Source organism: Mya arenaria, chromosome 6, assembly GCF_026914265.1.
Source record: "Mya arenaria isolate MELC-2E11 chromosome 6, ASM2691426v1".
Classification (NCBI taxonomy): domain Eukaryota; kingdom Metazoa; phylum Mollusca; class Bivalvia; order Myida; family Myidae; genus Mya; species Mya arenaria.
The window spans coordinates 69,737,785-69,761,570 of NC_069127.1; the positions used below are offsets into that span (position 1 = coordinate 69,737,785).

General features: G+C 33.1%; 1 protein-coding gene across 1 annotated transcript in view; it reads left to right on the forward strand.

The window, feature by feature from the left end:
- LOC128238831 (synaptonemal complex protein 1-like) overlaps positions 1-23,786 on the forward strand; it is a 29,779-nt gene continuing 5,993 nt past the window's right edge. Inside the window, exons 1-21 of the mRNA XM_052955098.1 lie at positions 1-114; positions 648-669; positions 1,352-1,479; positions 1,839-1,904; positions 2,362-2,429; positions 11,458-11,531; positions 12,340-12,398; positions 12,709-12,778; positions 15,596-15,669; positions 16,671-16,779; positions 17,007-17,101; positions 18,022-18,206; positions 18,382-18,449; positions 18,666-18,727; positions 19,014-19,130; positions 19,707-19,811; positions 20,155-20,258; positions 20,441-20,558; positions 20,717-20,787; positions 22,267-22,348; positions 23,566-23,691. Of these exons, the coding sequence (XP_052811058.1) occupies positions 58-114; positions 648-669; positions 1,352-1,479; positions 1,839-1,904; positions 2,362-2,429; positions 11,458-11,531; positions 12,340-12,398; positions 12,709-12,778; positions 15,596-15,669; positions 16,671-16,779; positions 17,007-17,101; positions 18,022-18,206; positions 18,382-18,449; positions 18,666-18,727; positions 19,014-19,130; positions 19,707-19,811; positions 20,155-20,258; positions 20,441-20,558; positions 20,717-20,787; positions 22,267-22,348; positions 23,566-23,691 (1,860 nt within the window). The 5' untranslated portion in view covers positions 1-57. The remainder of the gene's footprint in view (positions 115-647; positions 670-1,351; positions 1,480-1,838; positions 1,905-2,361; positions 2,430-11,457; positions 11,532-12,339; positions 12,399-12,708; positions 12,779-15,595; positions 15,670-16,670; positions 16,780-17,006; positions 17,102-18,021; positions 18,207-18,381; positions 18,450-18,665; positions 18,728-19,013; positions 19,131-19,706; positions 19,812-20,154; positions 20,259-20,440; positions 20,559-20,716; positions 20,788-22,266; positions 22,349-23,565; positions 23,692-23,786) is intronic.

Genomic DNA, 23,786 nt, shown 5'->3' on the forward strand with positions numbered 1-23,786 from the left:
ATCATCTTTAACTGTTTTTATTTATCAATAATTTGTAAATATCACTCCAAACACATCATGCAGAGCCAAAAAATGCCATTCTTCAAACCTTTGAGGAACGACAATCAGACAGAGGTATTTCTTGATTTTATACTTGGTGTTTTAATTTGCCATTTGGTTATCATATTGGTTACGGCGCGCCATTTCAGTATCTTATGTGCACAAAACAATCTTGAATTCTTAAATATGGAAGATAATCTGAGATGCATTGAGACATGTTTTCCATCGCTTACTGTAAATAGTAGTAACAATGAATGACACTCTACATACCTGTAGAAGAAGGATGAGTGGTAATTGTATCAGACTCTAGATCAGGGGTCTGTGGTTCAATTTCAACTCGGAACCTTGCTGATGATCAGTACTGGATATCACCCAGGAATGATAGATGGTTCTTACTCATTTGTCAGAGCATTATTTAAAACTGTCATTATAAATGTTTTCAGAGCATATATTACTTGTTCATCATTGCAGCGTAAACAAAATATTTCCAGTACTTGTAAGTTAATAAGAATGCCCTTCTGTCTCATTTAAAGAGACATAAAGAAATGATAGCATTTCAATCAACAAGAGTATTGCTTGATTCTTAATTTTCTAACTTCTTATTTCAGAACAACAGAAGAAATAAAACTGGTGGGTAAAAAGTCTTTAGAAATAGAATGAAAAAGATAAGTGTAACTATGCCCTCAATCTTTACCTTGAGCTTGATAATTGTTAAGATATTATAAGTGTTTTAAGATATTATAAGTGTTTAAATAATGTGTATACTGATTTGGTGGATCAACCAAATTTATGGAAGTTTGTATTTTTTTCTACCATTTTGGGAATGGGGCCGGGGCCTTTCTGAATGAGAAAAGGTGTCAATTTGACTAAAACTGAGAGTTTCAATTTGTCCAAAAAATAACGAGAATGTTTTAAGAAATACACAAAAATGATACTAGAATTACATACAGTTTGTTTCTTAAAGAATTTACAAAGTCTTCTACACTTTTCACATTTGCGAAAATCAAATTGAGAATGGGTCTGAATTTCTGCTCCAAATTGGTCTGCTCGCTTAATACATCTCTAGTTATCCAGACCAGTCAATTCACAAGGGCAATGACAAACTTAAAGGTCCATTATTGATAACATTTGATTTCATTTTAATTCAGTATTGTAAATCTTTTTATTGCTTTACTATTTTTGCTTGAAATTGGTCTGCTCTTAATACATCTCTAGTGATCTAGACCAATTCATAAGGGGAATGACAAACTTAAAGATCCATTTATTTTTAGTGCAGTATTGTTATTCTCTATATTGCTTTATTATTTGATAGAGGCAAGGCAGAAGGAGGAATTTGCTGTGAATGGGGAACGGCTGACATCGTTGCACGCCAAGCTCCACCAGGAGGCTGATCGAATACGGAAATGGAAGAACCAAACAGAACTAGACTTGAAACAAAAGGTGTTTACATGAAAACAGTATTTGATGAATTAAAACATTCTGATATTCTGAGACACATAGACATGATTATATCACTATATTCTTGTGAAAGACATAAGATTGCAGACATTGTTTTTATGTTTTTTGCTTCACATTTGAATTAGTTTCTGATTGCAGTTTAGTGGTAAAGTCGTAAATATTGCCTTATCCTGCATGGTAACTTTCTTTACTTAAAGGTGTTACTAAGATCAAAATGTTTTCTTGCTTGTTGCAACAGCAAACTTACTTTTTATACATTATGAATTATGTAGTGTGTTTAGGTCTCTCTTAAATTCTATTGGTTGTGACTATTTGTTAATTGTAAACATTACCTGTTACAGGAGCGGAAGATCCAAGAGACATCTCAAACCATTGATACACTCAGGAAGTCGCTGTTAGATCTTCAGGTTTGGAAATGATTTTGAATTTGTTTTTTGTTTGCAAATCAAAAGCACAAAATCCTATTTCTCAACATCACTAAAATAAACATTTCTCACTTTAGATTCACTATATTGCTGCATTGTTACATTCTCTTGTTTTATTTTCAATTGACTTCTCTTTTCCAAAGCTTTCAGTATTACATAACATTTCTTCTAACTTTCTCCCATTAAGGTGAGACATCAATTTTTGAATTTGGTGTTCGAAAACATTTCTAGGATATAGTGTAACAGATGGTAAATTAAAGGGTGAAATGAGTGCTGGAATGAGATAAAATCTTACAGATTAAAATTAGAAGAAAAAAGTGATGTTTTAAATCTGTCCTCTGTTATGGTCTGATATTTATGAATTTCTGAGAGATTCGGTGTTTTTGCTGTGAATGTTAGATATGTCTCATATTTGATAGGTTTGTTTCATATTTTCTAGTTGCAAAATGAGAGTCTGAGTATGAACCTACAAGAAGAAATGAGCAGTAAGGAAGAAATACTTCAGAGGTAATCTTAACTGTTGTATTTACAGTGATTTTTGTTGTCCAATTTTCCATTGCCTGTACTTTCCATATTGGGGAAATTTCCTAACTGTTAGAAAATACAGTACAATGCCAGACAGGATATATACTGACATATTTAGACTTTTTGACTCTTTATATGTCAAAATGATAATTTTTGTTAGAGCTGGTGTTATGAGAGTCTTGTTTGCTTTTTAAGAAACACATTAATAGTCCCCCACAAAATTGGGAGACATGTAGAGTCACAGACAGAATTGAGGTATTTTGTTACCCACTGCACTAAGTAAGCCAGATTTATGGTCCTTGAATTAGCAAAAGTTGTGCACCTGGGATTTTGTTTCCCACTGCACTTAGTTTGTGGAACTCACTTTATGCACATTTAAGGAATATGGATAAAACAATAGCCCTTGCTTTCGTGACAAACACTGCTTCTTTGGGTATCGGTGTTCTATGGACACATTTCTAATTTGTTATTGGGTGTTTAAAAGAGCATTATATCAGTTAAAATATCATAGGTTTATTTCCATTACGTTTACACAAAAAGCAATTTGTTCAAAGCCTATCTTGTATTATTTTCAAAATTGTATTTAATGTTTAAAATACACTTTGTTTGCAAAAAACAACAAAACAATTACTTGTTGAAGGCATTAAATGGTTAAGGTTTTGCTAGCAAGCACACATAGGTTAATATCTCAGCAACTTCTTGAGTTATTGCAATGGGACTTGATACAATGGTACTCAACCATCCAACCTACTTAATTAACCAAGTAAGATAACTCTTGTTTGCATTTAATGTAAATAATTGCCCTTTATTATTCGACTGAGAAATTCTGGTTAAGGTTTTGCGTGTAAGCACACATAGGTTAATATCTCAACAACTACTTGAGGTATTGCATTCAGACTTTATACAATGTTACTCAACTATCCAACCTACTTAATTAACCAAGTAAGATAACTTTAGTTTGCATTAAATTCAAATAATGGCCTCTTTTTAGACATAGAAATTCTGGTTAAGGTTTTGCTTGTTACCACATTTAAGTCAATACCTCAGCGAATACATCATGTATTGCATTGAAACTTTACACACATGCTCCCAACCATTTAACCTTCTCTTTTAATCAAGTAAGATAACTCTATCTTTCATATTAAATAATTTTTGCCCCTTTATTATGCAACTTAGAAATTCTGGTTAAGGTCTTGCATGTTAGCACACATCGGATAATAACTAAGCAACTTCTTGATGTATTGCATTGAGACTTTATACAATGGTATTCAACCACCCAACGTATTTGAATAACCAAGTTAGATAACTGTATTTTGCAAAAAATGGCCCTTTATTAGCAATAACAACGTGACGTCGTATTTTACACTTCCCTATTTTGCACAATGCTAATACCACTCCTCACTCCAATGGATATTACTCCTGCAAACATTTATACTTACTGCCGAAAATTGTACCAAAATAATCATGAATAAATTATCTATCAACTGTAGTACGGGTTCTATCTAATTATGTGAAACAAAATAAAACGAGCAAAAAGTTTAACAAGCATTTAACAAGCATTTTTTGTAATATGTCGTTTTTCTGCCGGTCTTTGGACATTTTGACTGAGATTTTATACTTCCGATTTCGGATATTTGAAGAATTGTTTTGATTGTCAATGACTTTGCAAGGATACATTGATGTCTCCTGCATCGGTGAGTATATCTTTTATGAATTATTATGTAGTTTTTCTGCTTTTATTTTGACAAACACTAAACAGGGGATAAATCAGGCTGATTTACAGGTCCAAATCGAAAGAGAACAACAATGCATCATCGAATTTCTGAAAATTCATTCATTTATCTACACAGAGATACTATCCATTTGATTCAGTTATCTGTCGCATTTTTCCGCAAGGGCTATTTATAAACACATCGTTTCTGAGAGTGGCCCAAAACAACAACAATTTGATGACTCATAAGGCATGCAACCTTAAAAGCCGAGAGTATCTGTTACTTTAAATGCTAACCTCTGTAAATAATAATTCATTTTGAGTAAACATTGAGGTAGGTTTATGCATATCATTGTTTTTAACCAGGTTTCAAAGAAAACCGGGTTATTAGAATGAAGTTGTCGTTGGGCGGGCGGGCGGGCGGGTGGGCGTCAACCATTGGTTTCTGTTCAATAACTTTAGTTAGCATTGATAGATATTGATGAAACTTGGTGTGTAGGTAGCTTATGGGAAGAGCTAGCTTGGGATTGCTTTTGAGGGGGGTGGGGCTAAGGTCAAGGTCACTGTTACTAAAAATAGAAAAATGGTTTCTGCCCAATAACTTTAGTTAGCATTGATAAATATTGACGAAACTTGGTGTGTAAGTTGCTTATGTGAAGAGCTAGCTTGGGATTGCTTTTGAGTGGGGAGGGGCTAAGGTCAAGGTCACTATTACTTAAAATAGAAAAATGGTCAAGTTGTTACTTAAAATAGAAAAATGGTTTCTGCCCAATAACTTTAGTTAGCATTGACAGATATTGATGAAACTTGGTGTGTAGGTAGCTTATGTGAAGAGCTAGCTTTGGATTGCTATTGAGGGGGGAGGGGCTAAGGTCAAGGTCACTGTTACTAAAAATAGAAAAATGGTTTCTGCCCAATAACTTTAGTTAGCATTGATAGATATTGATGAAACTTAGAGCGAAGGTAGCTTATGTGAAGAGCTAGCTTTGGAGGTGTGGTCAAGGTCACTGGTCCTAAAAATAGAAAAATGTTTTTCTGCCCAACAACTTAGTTAGAATTGATGGATAATGAAGAATCTTAGTGTGAATATAGCTTATATGAAGCTGCAGATTGAACTTGCTCAAACAACAAATTAATTGGCTTTAATTTCTGATTGCCCATAACAAAAACCTGGTTTTGTCGCATTGCGGCGCTTCTAGTATTATATTTTGAAAGCTATTTATGAGGGGTTTGCCAATTTGTTTTGCATGAAAATTGGTCAAATGTTTTATAATTTAAATGAATAAGACTTTTGCAAAAAAACAACATTTTGGATACTGTATTGTGATCGGTTTTAATGAAATCAATAGACCGGGTTCTTTAGGGATCTGGTCACTTTCGGTTTTTAAAACAAGTAAATAAACTAATGGAGAAATGGCGGTTATTTTTTATTATTCTAAATTACTAATTAAAAACTGTCAAGCTGAAGTTTGTTACTGTTTATGCGCATGTTTCTGCCAATGGCATTGCCCGACAAATTCATTTTTAATAACTTGAAGGTGCTCGACAACCAAAAATCAATTAATCAAATTACAATGCCAAGTTTCCATTAAGTGTTTATTGGTTAATAAGAAAAATGCAGGCTGGCTTATATATAGACATTTCACAATTGAAACTAAGAAAGTAAGCATTTTTTAATCTTCTAAACAGTTAATTGAATGCCTACCAATTTTAACTGTTTATAGATCATACAATATCACTAAGTAACTAATACTTAAATAATAATGGGAAAGTTTCAAATTTCAACATATCAATGTTTTAAGGTGTAAATTTCAGGACACATAACATTGTTATGTTCTGTATTGTTACTTGGATTATAAAATCACTCTCTGTAAAATTATTCAACTTTTCAAACATTATTAATCTTCAAATTTATTGGAATTCCTGTCATGATAGGATTTCAATTGCTGTCATTAATTTTCAACTCAATGTTGTGATTATTCATTTGAAATGATTTTAAACTTCACTGGCTTCATAAATGGCTGTTCTTACTTTCTGACTAAATATTGTGAGTATTTTTACACATTTAATAGTAAGTCTGCCAATTCATGGATGGTCAACTATGTCATTTATTGGTCTTTTTTTCCCTTTTTATACGCCCGAAGGGTCGTATTATGTTATGGCCTCCATTGTCTGTCCGTCTGTCCGTCCGTTAGCAATTCCGTGTCCGGGCCATAACTTGGTAACTAAGAAAGCGATTTTGAAAAATAACTTTATACAAATCATCACTACATTAAAAGGATGTGTCGCGCGCAATTTCCAGGTCCATACCTCAAAGACTAGAATCACCATGGGGGTGCGTTAGCTAATCCGTGTCCCGGCCACAATTTGGTCACTAATAAAGTCATTTTCAAATAACTTTATGCAAAGCATCATTACATTAAAAGGATGTGTCGCGCGCAATTTCCAGGTCCATACCTCAAACACTAGAATCACCATGGGGGGGGGATGTTAGCAATTCTATGTCCAGGCCATAACTGGGTTACTACTAAAGCAATTTTCAAATAACCTTTTACAAATCATCTCTACATTAAAAGGATTTGTCAAGCATGCTTTCCAGGTCCGTACCTCAAAGGCTAATTTCACTGGGGGGCGTTAGCAATTCCGTGTCCGGGCCATAACTTGGTAACTAATAAAGCGATTTTCAAATAACTTTATACAAATCATCACTACATTAAAAGGATGTGTCGCGCGCAATTTCCAGGTCCATACCTCAAAGACTAGAATCACCATGGGGGTGCGTTAGCAAATCCGTGTCCGGGCCACAACTTGGTCACTAATAAAGTCATTTTCAAATAACTTTATACAAAGCATCATTACATTAAAAGGATGTGTCGTGGCAATTTCCAGGTCCATGCCTCAAACACTAGAATCACCATGGGGGGGGGGACGTTAGCAATTCCATGTCTAGGCCATAACTGGGTTACTACTAAAGCAATTTTCAAATAACTTTATACAAATCATCTCTACATTAAAAGGATTTGTCAAGCATGCTTTCCAGGTCTGTACCTCAAAGGCTAATTTCACTGGGGGGCGTTAGCAATTCCGTTAGCAATTCTGTGTCCAGGCCACAACTTTGTGTTACTACTAATAAAGGAATTTTTAGAAAACGTGTCCTAGCCACAACTTTGTAACCAATAAAGCAATTTTTAGATAACTTTATACAAATTATTGCTACATTAAAAGGATGTGTTGTGAGCACTTTCCAAGTCCTGCTACTTTTAAACTTGTATTCTCAGCGAAATGTTTATTAAAGACCTCAAGCCGAATCCTTCTGGCGTATAATGCTCCGTTTCGCGGTGCGAAATGTTTATTTAATCTTTTCTTCTTTTCATAGAGATATAAAGCCATAGAATACATTCATGCCACTCAAATTCAGCCACTCAGAATGATGGGAAGGATTGCAAAACCGAGGTTACTTAATTAGAACTATGATGCATATTTACCAGAAAATATCTCATGAACATGCCATTTGCTTAATTTTCTTTGGAATTATACCTTATTGTAAGTTATTGAGAACTCTTTATAAACTGTGACCTTTTGTATGATGACACATTTTATTATTTGTAAAATAAATGCTTTTGGCATTTTTCTGAGCTGTGAAGTTGAATTGATTCTTAAATTGATTCTGATAAATACCAAACTGTGTATAGACATCAAACCTCATTACATTAGTTGTCCCTCTCTGAATACCTAATACATAATTATCTTCAATATGTTTCTTTTTACTTTCAGTTTCACTCTCACCTGACTGATGCAGATTCAGTAATCTAATTGTATGTACATGTACTTTTTTTGTCAAATTGTATTTGTTTGCTCTATTAAAAATATAATGTTGACCTTTTTGAGGAATAATAAAAGTAATTTGCTATGTACAAAAATGTTGAACAATATGAAGTTTTAAATTAGAAAATCCTACTTCTCTCTGTATTTATGTCAACTGTATTGATATAATATCTGGTAACATAATGTATTCCATTCATTAATTGTGATAAAACCTTTTAACACTGTGTGTTTATGTATGTTGCCATATAAACTGAATGCATGTAGTTTCTTTTGCGTACATGTGTATTGAAATCAACACATTCCTATGTTATATTTTCAGGCTCATGATGGTTTCTGAGAAAAAATCAGCTTGGTGTAATTTGACAGTATTTTTCAGTATTTGACAGTGGGTCTATCATGCAACAGTCATACCATGAAGTGTCTCACAGATTCTCTCTCAATTCCTGCAATATCCAAGATTACAGTGTAGTGCAAAGAGGATTAATTTTCTTGCAATAAGAAGTTTCTGCACTTCCAAATACCCCGGTACAGCATGAACAGTTCCTACAACTTTTTGAGTGATTATAGAGTGAAAAAGGTTCCATATAAAATGTTGTCTTTTTATGTGTAAAACTTCACATGTTATGAATGGTTACAAATACATGCATGGACATTTTGATTCCAAATCTATGCACATTTTGAATCCAATTATTAACCACAAAAGTATTTTAAATTTGGTTTGAAACATAAATATTGTCCTTTTGTTTGTTTCTAAACAGTAAGTGGTATTATTCGTGTTTATAGTTTCCATGACAATTTAAAAAAAGTCAGTTCTTTTAACGATGCACTCTTCCCACACAATTAATTTACCACAATTAATACTATTGTTTTATTATTCCAAAAAGGATGAATAACAATGGTTCTAATGAAGGATACCTATTTTAATTTATAGGAAATGTGCATAAAACACAGTATTTCTACCATTTGAGTTCATAGTAGATCGCAGTAAATCTTTTAGCATTCACCAATCATTTAATATTTATGCGTTTCAGCTATTAAATACACCGTTACAATATTGTTATCAGTACTAAATATTTTCCATGAATGAATTATTAAGTAAGTTGTTAAAGGGTTAACAGTAAAAGTATATGTTTGTTATACATGTGTATGCATTGATATTGAATAAGTGTGTCACTTTAAACAGTTGCCATGGTCACTAGAGTCTATTTTTCTTAGGAAACTGAAATTGTTGTCTAAAAACCTTTCAATGTCTCAATTTTCAATGTTATACTTTTTTAGCATGTCCGCTTCAGTCAATGAAATATTTCTGTTATTTTTTATTCATTTGGTCATACTTTGTATACAATTATATTTATAATTTAACCGTGAAAATTGCTGACAATCTCATACTTATATTAAAATATTCAGAATTGATAGATGGGTTTAAGTTCACCTTTTTTACAATTGTCAGGCAAATCAATGCAAGATATACATAATTCACCTTTTTAACAAAAAGCGATGTTTCTTAGCATTTTTTGTATTTTTATTGAATGGTTACCATGGCAACTAATTTTTTGTTTGCCTTTAATCTTCCTATTGATAATACTTGTAAAAATGCAACATTCAAGCAGTGAATGGAAGAATGTAAATGTTCTTTGACTTTAACCTTTGCTAGCTCATTCTTCAAAATATACGGCATTTTTAAAATTTCTTAAAAATAGACGTTTTTTCATCATTTTTTAACGTAAAATAATTTGCTTAAAACATTGTTTAAGCTCTGATTTGAAATGTGTATTAAATTTATAGAAAAGAACCATAATGTGTTGTTTTACATTATTTATTTCATTTTAATTCCAAAGTTTTTAATTTGACCTATTTTGGCAGAAAAATTGATAAAAATGTAAAATTAAAAGGGCCATAATTTTGTCTAAAATTGATGGATTTTAAAAAAATGTGCATATTTGAGTTTGTAATGACGTAACCTTTAAAAGGATATATCACTTTACTATACCGCATGAAATTAATTTTTTACGTTGTTATTGTTTCCTTTATTATTAGACTTAAAAATTCTGGTTAAAATGTTCCATGTTACCACATTTATGTTAATATCTCAGCACATCATGTATTGCATTGAAATCTAATCTAACAGTGATCCATGCATGTTTTACCAAAACTTTTCAATTCCTACACTGAAAAGCGGCGGAATAGTTGAGCGCGCTGTCTCTGTGACAGCTCTTGTTATTTTATTTCTTGGTTTAAACAGTATTTATTTATATGTTGTTAATATATCAGCATGTTACAAGTATACAGGGTAAAAGGATTGAAGAGAAAGCTTAGAGCTAATATTAAGACTTCTCTCCTTGTTTTATTTCTTGAATGGGCATCATCCATGATAGGAAGATGATAATAATATGATTTTTTTTGGAAGAATTGAGTTTTTTTTTTAAGGATAAACAGTTTTTTAAAGCAGTCAATTGCACCGAGAAAAGGTACTGATTTACAACTGAAAGGGTGCTATTCTTGTCACTTGATACATGTTGGGACATTATACATTTCTTTAAAATCTGATTCTTGATGTACTGCTTGAGGTACCTACAATTTAACATTAGCTTTTTAAATTTAATATAATTTCATAACAAAAAATCTATTTTTTCAACTATGTTAAAAAATATTTTATGTATTTAAACTAGGGATGGCAACGAGTACTCAAGTCCTCGACCGAACGTCCGAGTACTCGAGTACCAATTCACTACTCGAGAGTTGCAAACTGTCAACAAAGGGCCCCAATTTTTAATTAGCACTGAAGTCAGTTAGCAAAGTTTTGATAGCGGAACTTTCACCTTCACAATTCTATTGTTTACCAATTAGAGACCTTTCACCAAACAATGGACGCTAACGAGCGAACAAGTAGCGACCGTTACAGGCATTGATTTCTTAATGGGCGTATTTTAACTATTTTTGCAATGATTATCACAATTGATTGGTTGATATCTTTAATCAAGAATTATGAATATTAATAAGGTAAACAACAATAATGCAGTACAAAGTATTTCGTTCATTATTTTTTATGTATGCTATTAATCATCGTTCATTGTAATTTAGATTGATGTTCATTATAAACCTCGTCTATCTATAGATGCTCGAATAAAATCCGGGTTTAACTTTCCAGCTAATTTGCAGTTATATATAAAATCATTAAAGTGAAATGAAAAAGACAAAATTCGAAGCTGAAACAGCATTTATTTGTTTTCCTTTATTTAATTTTCTGTTAAAGTACATCATGAAAGTCTAATTTAAAGATGAAAATGACCATTTATATAACCAACGCACAATATAAGCCATTAACGATACATATCTACACGATATTGTCTTTCCCGAAAACAAATTCATTTTTTCCGAGTAATCGAGTACCTGAGTACTCGATCGAAAGATTTTACTACTCGTTGCCATCCCTAATTTAAATATTAATATTAAGTCATATTTATTTGCTTTCAGAGTAAATGCAACACGGCATATGTGTTCAGTTTTAAAAGACCATCTTACCAGAGCTGAAAACAGAATTGGCAATTGTAAGTTTGAAAACATTATCACATGTAGGCTTCTGTGTTTTTAGAATTGACATGCTTAAGTGTTTTCTCTTTAAGCCTAAGGTTTTTTGTAAAAAACATAGTGAAACCTGGTTACTAGAATAACATATGTCATTGTTTGGGCAGGCGGGTGATAAGGCTTTTGGGCTGTAGGTGTCAAACTCTCATAATTTATGAAACTAATTAACTTTAATTAGGATTGACATGTTGTTACCTAAGTTGGTATATAGAAAGAGTTTATTGAGACCTTTCATGGGATTGAGTGTGGGCCCCTTGACTCCTTGAGTCAAGATCAAGGTCACTGTTATCAATAAATATAAAAAAAAGAATGAAACTGAATTTCTTATAAATTATTATTGGGTTGACATATTGTGACCAAATTTGTATATAGGAAGAATTTATGGAGACCTTTCATGGGATTGTATTTGGTTCCAATTAGGGACCAAGGTGAATGTTGCTGTAACTAAAAATAAAACAAAATGGATTACCAGTAATCTGAATTTCTTATTAATTGATTGACCTGTCCCTTTAACATTTTTTTTTGTTATAAAAAATGTGAAGTAGGCAAATAATCTTGCTGTTGAAAAAAATGTGTCTTTATCTCAGAGATTGTTTACTGTAAAACACGCTTACAATTATTTATAGTACACATATTTATAGGGACACAATACAATATGTGTTTAGAAATTTGTATCATCTATCTTTATAATACTTGACATTTTGTGTCACATGTTTAGATATTAAGAATTAAATTATAAATGCGAATCTGTGGTCTACTGTTGAATTGCAGGTGAAGGAGAGAAGGAAGAACTGCAGAAATTGGAAACTGGACATAAATCACAGTTTGAGGTCATACGTACAACTAAACAAGTGCTTTAAAAGTGTTAACATTGTCTTATAATGGCCATTAAGTTGTCAAAGTTTCAAGTGAAAATGAGTTTGCAGAATGAGAATTCTATGGGTTGATGATTAAAAGTAGAAGAAATAATAGCACAAATGATTTGAGACATGTTACTTTTTACTTAAAAGTTGGGTATGAAATAAGTGAAATTATTTAATTAATATATTGACACAATTTGATTTGGAGCTATTAAACTATGCATCCTTGAATGTTTTTCCTTTGTCAATAACAATATTATATTAATATGATCTATTTCAGACATTGTCTGAAAAGTTTGCAGAACTTCGAACCACCAGCAGTGAAACACACAAGAAGCTCACAAATCAGTGTAAGCATACAATGCTCATAAACATTCTGCAAAATGGATTTTCGAATTCAATGTAGGAGTCATTCAGACTCCCAGTCACTATTGGTTACAAATTGTTATCCCCGCCGAAACGAAGATTTCAGGAGGGGGATATTGTTTTGGCGTTGTCCGTCCATCACTCCGTCCTTCCGTCCGTCCGGTACCATATCTTGGTAGGCATTGATCAGAAAAAGTTCAAACTTGGTCAGAATGTTCTCCTTGATCATTTCTCGACCACATTTAAAAGTGGGTCACATGGGATCAAAAACTAGGTCACTAGGTCAAATCTTAGAAAATCTTTGGAACATAGAGGCATTATACATGGTCAAATATTCATGAAACTTTATCCTTTTTCCTTGATGAACTCTTGGTCGTTAATAAAACTGGGTCACATATGATCAAAAATTGGGTCACTAGGTCAAATCTTAGAAATATCTTGTCCAGAACCATGATTGGTCAATTTATGTTCAAAATTGGTCATGATGTACCCCTTGAAGAAATATGAACCACTTAAAAAAGTGGGTCACATGGTGTAAAAACTGGATCAGTTGGTCAAATCTTAGAAAAATCTTTGGAACATACTAAAGGCATAATACATGGTCAAATATTCATAAAACTTAATCAGAATGTTTTCCTTGATGAAATCCTGGACTTATTTAAAACTGGGTCACATATGATTGAAAATTAGGTCACAAGGTCAAATCTTTATTTTGTCCGGAATGGAAATGATTGGTCGGATTATGTTCAAACTTGTTCATGATGTACCCCTTGATGAAATATGGACCGCTTGTAAAAGTGGGGCATATGGGGTCAAAAATTAGGTCACTATGTCAAATTTTAGAAAAATCTTTGAAACACATTAGAGGCAATATGTATGGTCTTATATTCATGAAACTTGATCAATATGTTTTCCTTGATGAACTCTTGGACATGTTTTAAACTGGGTCACATGTGATTAGAAATTAGGTCACTAGGTCAAATCTTTCAAAAATCTTGTCGAAACTATTTTATGGTGGTGATTGGTCTGATTTAGTTCAAACATGGTCAGAATGTTCTCTTAGGTTGAATTTCGACTGCGTTTTAAAAGTGGGTTAATGGGTCAAAAACTAAGTCACTAGGTCATATCTTACAGAAATCTTTGGAACACTCTAGAGGCAATACATCTGCTCTATTTTCCATGAAACTTAATCAGAATGTCTGGATGAAATCTTGGAATATTTTGAAACTAGTAGGTCATGTGGGGTCAAAAATGAGGTCACTTCAAGTCAAATTTTGTGGACACTCTAGAGGCTATATTTTTTGCATATAACTGGACCAATCTTCATGAAACTTGATCAGAATGTTTGCCTTGATGAAATCTTAGATCAGTTTGGAACTGGGTAACATGGAGTCATAAACTAGGTTTCTTGGTCAATTCTAAATGTTACATTATATACAATATTTTTTTTTATTTCAAACAGTTGCAATCAAACTCATATATATATATTATATATATATATATATATATATCATCAACAATTGATTTTCATTCCGTGACTTAGCCCAATCAGGCGGGGGATATCAATTCAACCATTTTGCTTGTTAATGACTTGGCTTCTGAATAATCTGCAAGACTCACCAATTTTAAAATGTAGGAGTCAAGTCAAAATCATCACAACCCCACAAGCCCTGCACTGGAAAAAAGTCTTCCAGGCTTGCTCAAATTTTGAATTTTATATAGCAGGGCTTGTTAAAAAATTTGATGCCAAGCAACAGAATAAGAATTCGGGCTTGTTTATCCAAAAGTCTAATTTCAATGACTGTGAATCCAGTCAAAGTCTGTTAGGCTCAGGCTGTTGGTCTACTAGTGATTCTGTCTACTCAGTTACAGACTGGAAGTGTGTGAAATCTCATTAAAGTTATTTGTTTCTTTGGTGCATGTTTTATGTGTGGTTATGCTATTTTGGTTATCAGTGGATAACCAGTTGATCCCCTGTTACATTTGGCCTGGGACTAAAATTCTTCCTACTTCAGATTAAGTGTACTTGATTTACTTACTAGTTGGCTAAATTTTAGCTTATTTATACAAACTCAAACTCATATATATATATATATATATATATATATATATATATATTTCATCAACAATTGATTTTCATTCCGTGACTTAGCCCAATCAGGCGGGGGATATCAATTCAACCATTTTGCTTGTTAATGACTTGGCTTCTGAATAATCTGCAAGACTCACCAATTTTAAAATGTAGGAGTCAAGTCAAAATCATCACAACCCCACAAGCCCTGCACTGGAAAAAAGTATTCCAGGCTTGCTCAAATTTTGAATTTTATATAGCAGGGCTTGTTAAAAAATTTGATGCCAAGCAACAGAATAAGAATTCGGGCTTGTTTATCCAAAAGTCTAATTTCAATGACTGTGAATCCAGTCAAAGTCTGTTAGGCTCAGGCTGTTGGTCTACTAGTGATTCTGTCTACTCAGTTACAGACTGGAAGTGTGTGAAATCTCATTAAAGTTATTTGTTTCTTTGGTGCATGTTTTATGTGTGGTTATGCTATTTTGGTTATCAGTGGATAACCAGTTGATCCCCTGTTACATTTGGCCTGGGACTAAAATTCTTCCTACTTCAGATTAAGTGTACTTGATTTACTTACTAGTTGGCTAAATTTTAGCTTATTTATGCCCAGTTGCATACCAAAGTGCTATTAAGTTAATAATTATCATCTTGCGCTAACAAGAGTTAAGTGCTCTTAACTAAACCAGTTAAGAACCCTGCTTTGTTTCAAACATTATAATTTGTTTTATAGTGGAAGCAGCAGAAGATGAAAGTCGTAACCTGAAGCTTGAGATGAAGACAAAGGCAGACGAGGCAGAGGAACAGGTTGGTAGTGTAGAAAAGTCTTGTCAAGAGGGTTATTTCATCCTTAGAGCAATTTTGTACCTAGTACAACACAACTGGAAATGCTCCTATGATTCTAGATGAAAAGGTCCCCAGGAGTGGTTTATATTCTTGCCTGCAGAATTTAAAAAATGTTGGAAAATTCTTGGAATTAAAAAAAGTTCCGAGTTTCCCCAGTTTTGACATTTCAAATGAGCCTGAGATATATTAGAGTTTCTTTTTTTTGTGTGAATATATATTTGTGTAACAGTTATTCTAAAAAGTTTATGCCTATTTGTGGAATATTACAATAGTTCAAGTACTATTTATATAACTATAAAGGAATTACGCACATGTTTATGTCCTTCCGTCAGCCTATCTCGTTTTTATCCATGGTCGGATTGTAAATCATTTGGCAGAAATGACCACAATAGCATAAGGTTGTGTTGACCACAAGACCCATGTCCCTATTTTTAAGGTCAAGATCACTGCAACCTTCTGAACTAAGTATGTGTCTATCGGTCTGTCCCGTTTTTGTCCGGTCCATATCTTTCTCATTCTTAGTCTTATTTTAAAATTATTTGGCAAAGTGACCACCATAGCATGACTGTGTCAGGCACAAGTCCAGGGTCCCTACCTTCAATGTCAAGGTCACAGCAATCTTCTGATTAGTATGTTTTGCTATATAAGCCTATTACTGATGATAGTTTTATAGTCTGTGTCAGGTCCATATCTTTGTCATACAAGGTTAGATTTTAAAATTATTGGTGTGAGGGGGTATTAATCACATTCTGTGAAAGCTGTAGTTCAAAGTTCAACTGTTGATTTGCAAGTGATTTAGTTAATAAAATAATTGATATTATTAATTCTTTTTATGGGGGCTGCAGGCGAGGGGAATGGTAACTTTAAGTGACCCTGTTTCTAATTAGAATATTTTTTTCTCTATTTGTAGTTAACATAATTGATGGCTTGAAGTAGTGATGTAATAATGACACTTATTTCAGTTGAAGCATCTGCATGAAAAGCTGGATAACAAAAATATTGAAATAAGAGACATCAGAGCACAGATCCATAAGAACAATGAAAAAATACACAGCCAGGAAAAGTCCATAGGTAACATCTGATGAATGTTTAATTGTTTGGTTTCTTGGAATAAACATTAAAGAAACAAGATTTTGAATTAAAATTTGACTTTCTGGATTTCAAAAAGCAAACAGTTTAGTCTCTTTCTTTATACTAAATTGCTTTCACTGATAAAGCTAAACGGTCAAAGGATGTTTCATCCTTAAAATGGTTGCAACATTTATTCCTTCAAATATGCAGACTAACTGCCATTTCAGACTCCTTGAAGTCCAACTTAAAACAGCTCGAGACAGAGTTACAAGAAGAATGTAGCAAGACAGAAGCTTTGAATAAAGAACTCGCTTTAGTTAAGGTAAATATATTCTAGGAATTCAGAAACAGGGCAAAATTTCCCCTTAAAAAGTAGCCTACATTAAATCCATTTTAAATCATTGCACATGTTTTAATAGTAACAGACCATTTATCAGGATGATTTTTGAAATATTCTCCCCTGTGCTCCTTTGTTTTGAAGGCTGACTCTACAGACGATGCTTGATCAGCATCGCTTTTTTTTAGAAAAAATGTCTTATTTTTTCTTCAACATGACAGGATTTTTTTAGTCAGGATTGTTTGCATGCACCCTAATCGATCATATTCTTTGAAAGAAAATAATATTTTAATAATAATGAGAGGACTGGTCCGTGTCCAGTCTGTATCTTGACCATGCATTAGAATTTTCAATAAACTTGGCATGAAGATTCACCACTAAGATGTCGTGTGTCGTGTACACAACCCAGGTCTGCACCTCAAAGGTAAGGTTTAGAGGTCAAAGATTGAAATGATCTTTCTTGGTATTTTTCAATTCATTTTTTTTCTGTATTTCAATTGTATGGAGGAGCATTATGTCTGTGTCAAAGGCTCAGCTTGTCGCTATTTGGCGTCTAGTCTAACTTGGGTGTTCATATTATCAAAAATGCTGCCTTGAAATTTAACATATGAGTTTATTGATTCATCTTCTGCTTTATCATGCACACATATTAAAAATATCCCATAATCGTTCGTCCTAGAAAAGACACTTAATGGCTGCAAGAAGTCACGTGTGTTATAAAAATAATGTTTGTCAAGAAAACTTGGACCATCCAATATTGTTATTTCTTTTATTCATTAAAGACAAAAATCAATGTTCTTGTGATCATTTCAATGACCCAGATACCAAAATATGAATTTATGAGAGATATTTTACCTCTGCAGGCTTTTGCTCATTTTAAATACTCTGTATTTTCATGGTAACAGGATGGCAAGACCAAGTTAGAGGACAGTTTAAAGTCTCGAAACTCAGAAATGGACGACTTACGTAGCCAACACTCAACGCTTCAGGGTGAGAAGGAGGCTGGAGAGAAACAACACACAGAGGAGGTACAGGGACTGCAGAGGAAACTGGAGGAACAAGGGGACCACCTCAACCAGAAGGGCAACAAGTAAGGAATAATTGCAGATATTCAAATCTTACCCATTAATAATTAAATGAACTGAATTTCATTATGAGTTTTAATTATGAGTTAGTTTTAACAACTAAACGCATCTGCTGCAAAAAACATTCTGAAATGATGATTGAATGAATTACTCATCCTTAAAATGACTTTTCTTTTGTAGGATCAAGTTTCTAGAGTTTGACCTTGAAAAGGCTAATTCTACCATACAAGAAGTCAAGAGCTCAAAAGGTTTGACTGGAAATAATTGCAAATTGTGGCTACGTAACCTTGTAATAATAGTTTTTGCATACTTTCAGTAGGTACTATTATACAGAATAAGATATAACATAATATTGCGATTGTATAAATTTGAATTTATCAGTAACATTTGGATTGAATGTTTTAAATAATAATTAAAAACAGAAATTACTTTCACTGCTTGTATAACATTATTGTATTTTCCAGATATGCTTATCATGGAGAAGGTGGAGTTGGAACATCGGATAAAGGAACTGGAAGTCCAAAATGTATGTCTTGCAAATCATGTTAGGCTTTTCATGTATTCAGTATATATCGTTATTATGAAAATGCAAATATATATTTTTAATATCTTGTAAAGAACTGGAAGATAATGAATTCATTTTGAGAAAACACTACATCAGAAAAACATGTTTTAGGACTTGTTTTAAGACCCTACATTACATTGTAAACACATTGGATCAAGATTAACCTTTGAGTAAGATTCCGTCATCACAGTTACATATGCTTTTAAATTAACCTGGTGGACGCTTATGCATGTTTTCGTTGTTAAAGGCACAGCTACTTGCTCAGCATGAGGAGAACTGTGCTGCCATGGGCCAGATGACAGTCACAATATCCCAGCTACAGGGTCAGCTGTCCACCAGCCAGCAGGAAGGGGAACAACTCTTGGTAGGTTGAATTTCTATCAATAAAAATTAAATGATCAGGCCTAGTTACCCCAGCATGAAGACAATTGTGTTTGGCAGGTCAGATACAGGGTGAGCAACAACCAGCCATGAGGAAGGAGAACAAGTCTTGAAAGTAAGTAGTTTTCAATATGGGATTCACAGCGCAGTTAGATACATTTTGAGACTTGCTTAAAAATAGATCCCCCAAATGTACTAAACTGCCCTGGCAAACCCATATTACATACTACTGAAGTTATATTAAAATGAAAAATGATAGTATTTTCATGTGCATTAGAAAATTGAAAAGAAGAAAATATTGATTGTTGTGATTGCCAGATAGAGATCTTGGCTTACTGATAATAGAATTCCATGCTATCTTTCAATCTTTGAGTTTATTGATAAGAAATTTATGATATTTTTAAGATAATTATTTGTTCATTAATTATCATACATGAAGAAAACCAAATAGTTTTAGTTTGTTTGAGATAAAGTTGACAGTTTTGAATAGTATAAATAAGTGAACCTTTGATCTAAAACTGAATATATCATCACCTGCATGTAAATGTGTTTTCTTCAGCATCAGTTGAATAAGATCCAAGGTCACATGACAACCCTGGAAGCAGAGAAGATGGAGATGAATGAAAGAATTAAACTGTATGAGTCAGATGTGTGCAACAAACAGGTATGGTTGAACTCATGTTATCAGTGGTCAAAATTAACACAGTCCTCAAAGTATTCACTTTAAAAGTAAAATGCTTTTAAGCCTGTTTAAATGCTGGATTTTATATAGTAATGCTTGTTTTTTTTATGTCAAATACTAATGCTTGTTCATCTAAGAGTCTTATTTTCATGACTGTGAAATACATTGGAATGCAAGCATTCAAATTCAAGCAGCACTATTTTCACTTGTTAATTACATTTTCTAGACTAAAACTGTCAGTCTTAATTTTGTCATAAATTAAGATTAGGGGAACTATTTATCCATTTTAAGAATGTTAAATTATACAGAAATGTTTCGCTTACAGTCAGGATTAATGGACCTACAGAAGGAGCTAACAGAGAAAGCCTGCCAGATCACTGACATGTCACAGCGCATTGAGGCACTGGAAATGGCCTTACAAACTGCACAGTAGGAGGATTGTTTTTCGTTAATTGAAAACGAGCGGTTGTTTTCTTGTTATTTGAAGATAAAATGTGATAGCATAAAACTCATATTAAGTGCTGCTCTTACAGAGAGGCAATCGTGTTTTTATGTCTGTTTCATGTTTTGTTTGTTAAACCTTTGCTATGAAAATTTCTACTGTTTTGCAGGCAAACCCAGGAGAAGTCAAACGCAGATCTCCATGGTGTTAAGCAGGAACTGTTAGAATGTAGAAAAGATGTCACTCACAAGGAAAAACAGGTCCACAAACTGGAGAAAGAAGTGGAAGTGAGTGTACTCTTATAATATATATCCTTTATATATCTAATCTAAATTTGACACTTTCAGAGCAAAATTTTGAAAACCATTAAATCCATATCATTCTTATGTCTGTGATGAAATATTAAGAACACTTAGACAGTTTTGTTATGTATCATTTTTTTCAGAACCTTAACAAGAAGAACTGTAAACTGTCTTCAGATCTAGAAAGCAGTTGCCAGTCAGAATCGGAGCTAAGGTCAGTGTAATAAAATTTGGAAAACTGTACTCACATTTCAAATTTGTTATTATAGATTTTACAATTTATCTCAATGAATTTCAATAGTATTTGTGATTTTGTACTAGACATACTTATATTATTTTAAAATAGATTATAAATGCTGAACCTGATGCAGATGATCTTTGCTAAAATTTGTAACCAAAATGCAAAAACATATATATGCAGAACAATAATGAGTCCTGTTATTCATGTTAACAAGAGAAAACAAATTTTAACCAAGAGGTATGATTAACAAAAAAAAATGAAAACTGTGCAAAATTAAATTAAGGGAACATGTAAAATGTGATTGCCTGCTTTTGAGACACAAAACCTTGCAAAAAGTGAAACCTCACTTTCCTCCACAATACTCATTTTCACTGATGGCATTACATACATATTGTAAGCCGGGCGGTTCAAATTTCTAATCATTCAAGATTGAAACTCAAGATTTGTCAGGATTTCTATTAATTTATTCACGTTCTCTAGTCAATTACTTATTACATGAGTCAGCAATGGAACCAGTAGTCAGTTTTGTATTTTAATTGTTTAAGTATGCTAGTAGTATTTTTGTAGGTATATAATTATGTAGTTAATTAAGGTATTAAATGTAGTTAGAATTTTATATAATGTAGAAATTACCAGCAAAGCTCTTTTTCATGGCTGGTTTAGTTAAGTGTAGGTTACTCTGATGACTGACTACAGACGAGTGACTACTGACAACTGACTCCATCGCAAAAATTCATCGCCGGCGTTGCTGGCAACCAATCAGAATTGGGTATTTTCACCAGCAACGCTGGCAGAGTAATGCGGCTCATATTTTGTATGAAACATAAATAATATAATATTCACTTAAAAGGTGAATATAAGGTCTTGAAGTAGAGAAATTAACATATACTCTTTAACAATACAATGCAGCATTGACTTCTTTGAAGTAAAACAGTGATGCTTATAAGATAAGTGAGCCCAGCATTACACCAGCATTCCGCAAGAACAATAGTGAAATAGTGCTCCCCAGCATTAGAGATCTGGGGTGATACCTTAAATAACACACAACATATTAATATGAATTTAAAACAATACAATAAATCATACATAAATACAATATAACATCACATTTAAATGTTAGAAATGACTCAATTTACTGATTTGAATAATTTACTAAGCTGTAACCTACAAAATGCAAATGGTGGACAAGTTTGACAAGTGCACAGCGTTGACTCAATGCTGGCACTCAAAACTACGAGTTAATCTGGTAGAGTTATGGAGAAAGCATTTGCTAGACATTTCATACAATTACTAAGGATTATAATAATGTGATGCAGCAGTGGAAATTCCATCTACTTACTTCAAACAGGTATATTGATTTATGAGTTACATAAATTTCAGACATGCATTTCAGACAAATGACAAACCATACTATTACACAATGCATATATTTATATAGATCACATTTTTCAGAGATCAGCTGGAAGGGCTGGAATCAGAGTTGACATTGCTCAAGGAGAATAATGAAAACCTTATGGAAGAGAGACAACAGAACGTGTGTACATGTTGACAATATGTATTTTTCTCTCATTTTTTTTCCAAATAACTGTAGAAGAATTATGTCTTCCCAATGTTTTTGCCCTGTGCATCAGTCTGTCTGCCCGTCCATCCCAGGAATTTCATACTTCGTATACAGGTTGGTCATGACCAGATAATGACCCCTATTGATTTTTAGTTCAGAAGGTGAAAGGTCAAGGTTGCAATGACCTTGAGGTGAAAAAACGGTTTCAGCTCAACAACTGAAGATCCTTTAGGTCCAAGAACTTAATACTTTGTATGTAAGTTGGTCATCACCAGAACACGACCCCTATTGAGGTGAAAAAACAGTTTCCCGTAAAATATATAAGAACGCTTGCACCAAGAAACTTAATACTTGGTATGCCAGTTGGTCATGACTATTTGATAACCACTATTGATTTTGGGATAAGTAGGTCAAAGGTCAAGTTTGCAGTGACGTTGAGGTGAAAATAATGTTTCTGCTCAATAACTTAAGAACGCTTGCACCCAGGAACTTCATACATGATATGCTAATTGGTCATTACTAGTTGGTGACCCCTATTGATTTTTGGATTAGTAGGCCAAAGGTCATTGTTAGAGTGACCTTGAGGTGAAAAAACGACTTCCGCTTAGGTTGCAGTGAAAGTGATGTAAAAATGCAGTTTCTGCTCATTTACAATTGATGACACCTTGGGCCCAGCAACTTTGTTTGCTTTTTGATTAGTAGATGACCCATATTGATTTTAAAGTCAGTAGGTCAAGGTCAGAGTGACCATTAGGAAAAAAACAATATTTTGATCACTTGGTTGTACGTCACACCTCTTTCCGCTCAATAACTAAGGAACCCTTGGTCCCAAAAAATTCATACTTGGAGGCAGGAACTTTATACTTAGTATGCAGGTTCTTCAGGTAGATGACCCCTATGTTTGTTTATCTCCGATCCAAAAGTACAAATTGAAGGTTTTATGTCCATGTTGCACAATTTATGTCATTTTCAATTATGAATGATAATTGATACATTTATGATTGAAAAGGGTTGCTTTTATTAAAATTCAGAACAAGTAATGTGTAACAGTTTTGTATGAACTAACATTTTTTCGCTAATGAATTTGTTTGAAATTATAGATTTTGATTAAGTGTTGAAGTAAATAAATTTTATTTTTATTTTTTGTGCATCTTCAATACTGATATAAATACACCCATTCTATGTGGAAGGATGAAGCTGTGCAGGGTCAACTGACACACAAGGAGAAGGCAATGAGTGATCTGGAGACAAAGAACAAGACTCTTAAGTCAGATGTTACGGCTAAGAACAAACAGATCAGGGAACTTGAGAATGAGGTCTGATATTATTGTAGATTTTTTTTTACGTTGTGGGTTTTCACAATATAAGTTTTCTAAGGTGAGGTAAATAATTGATGAGGTGGCTTAGAACA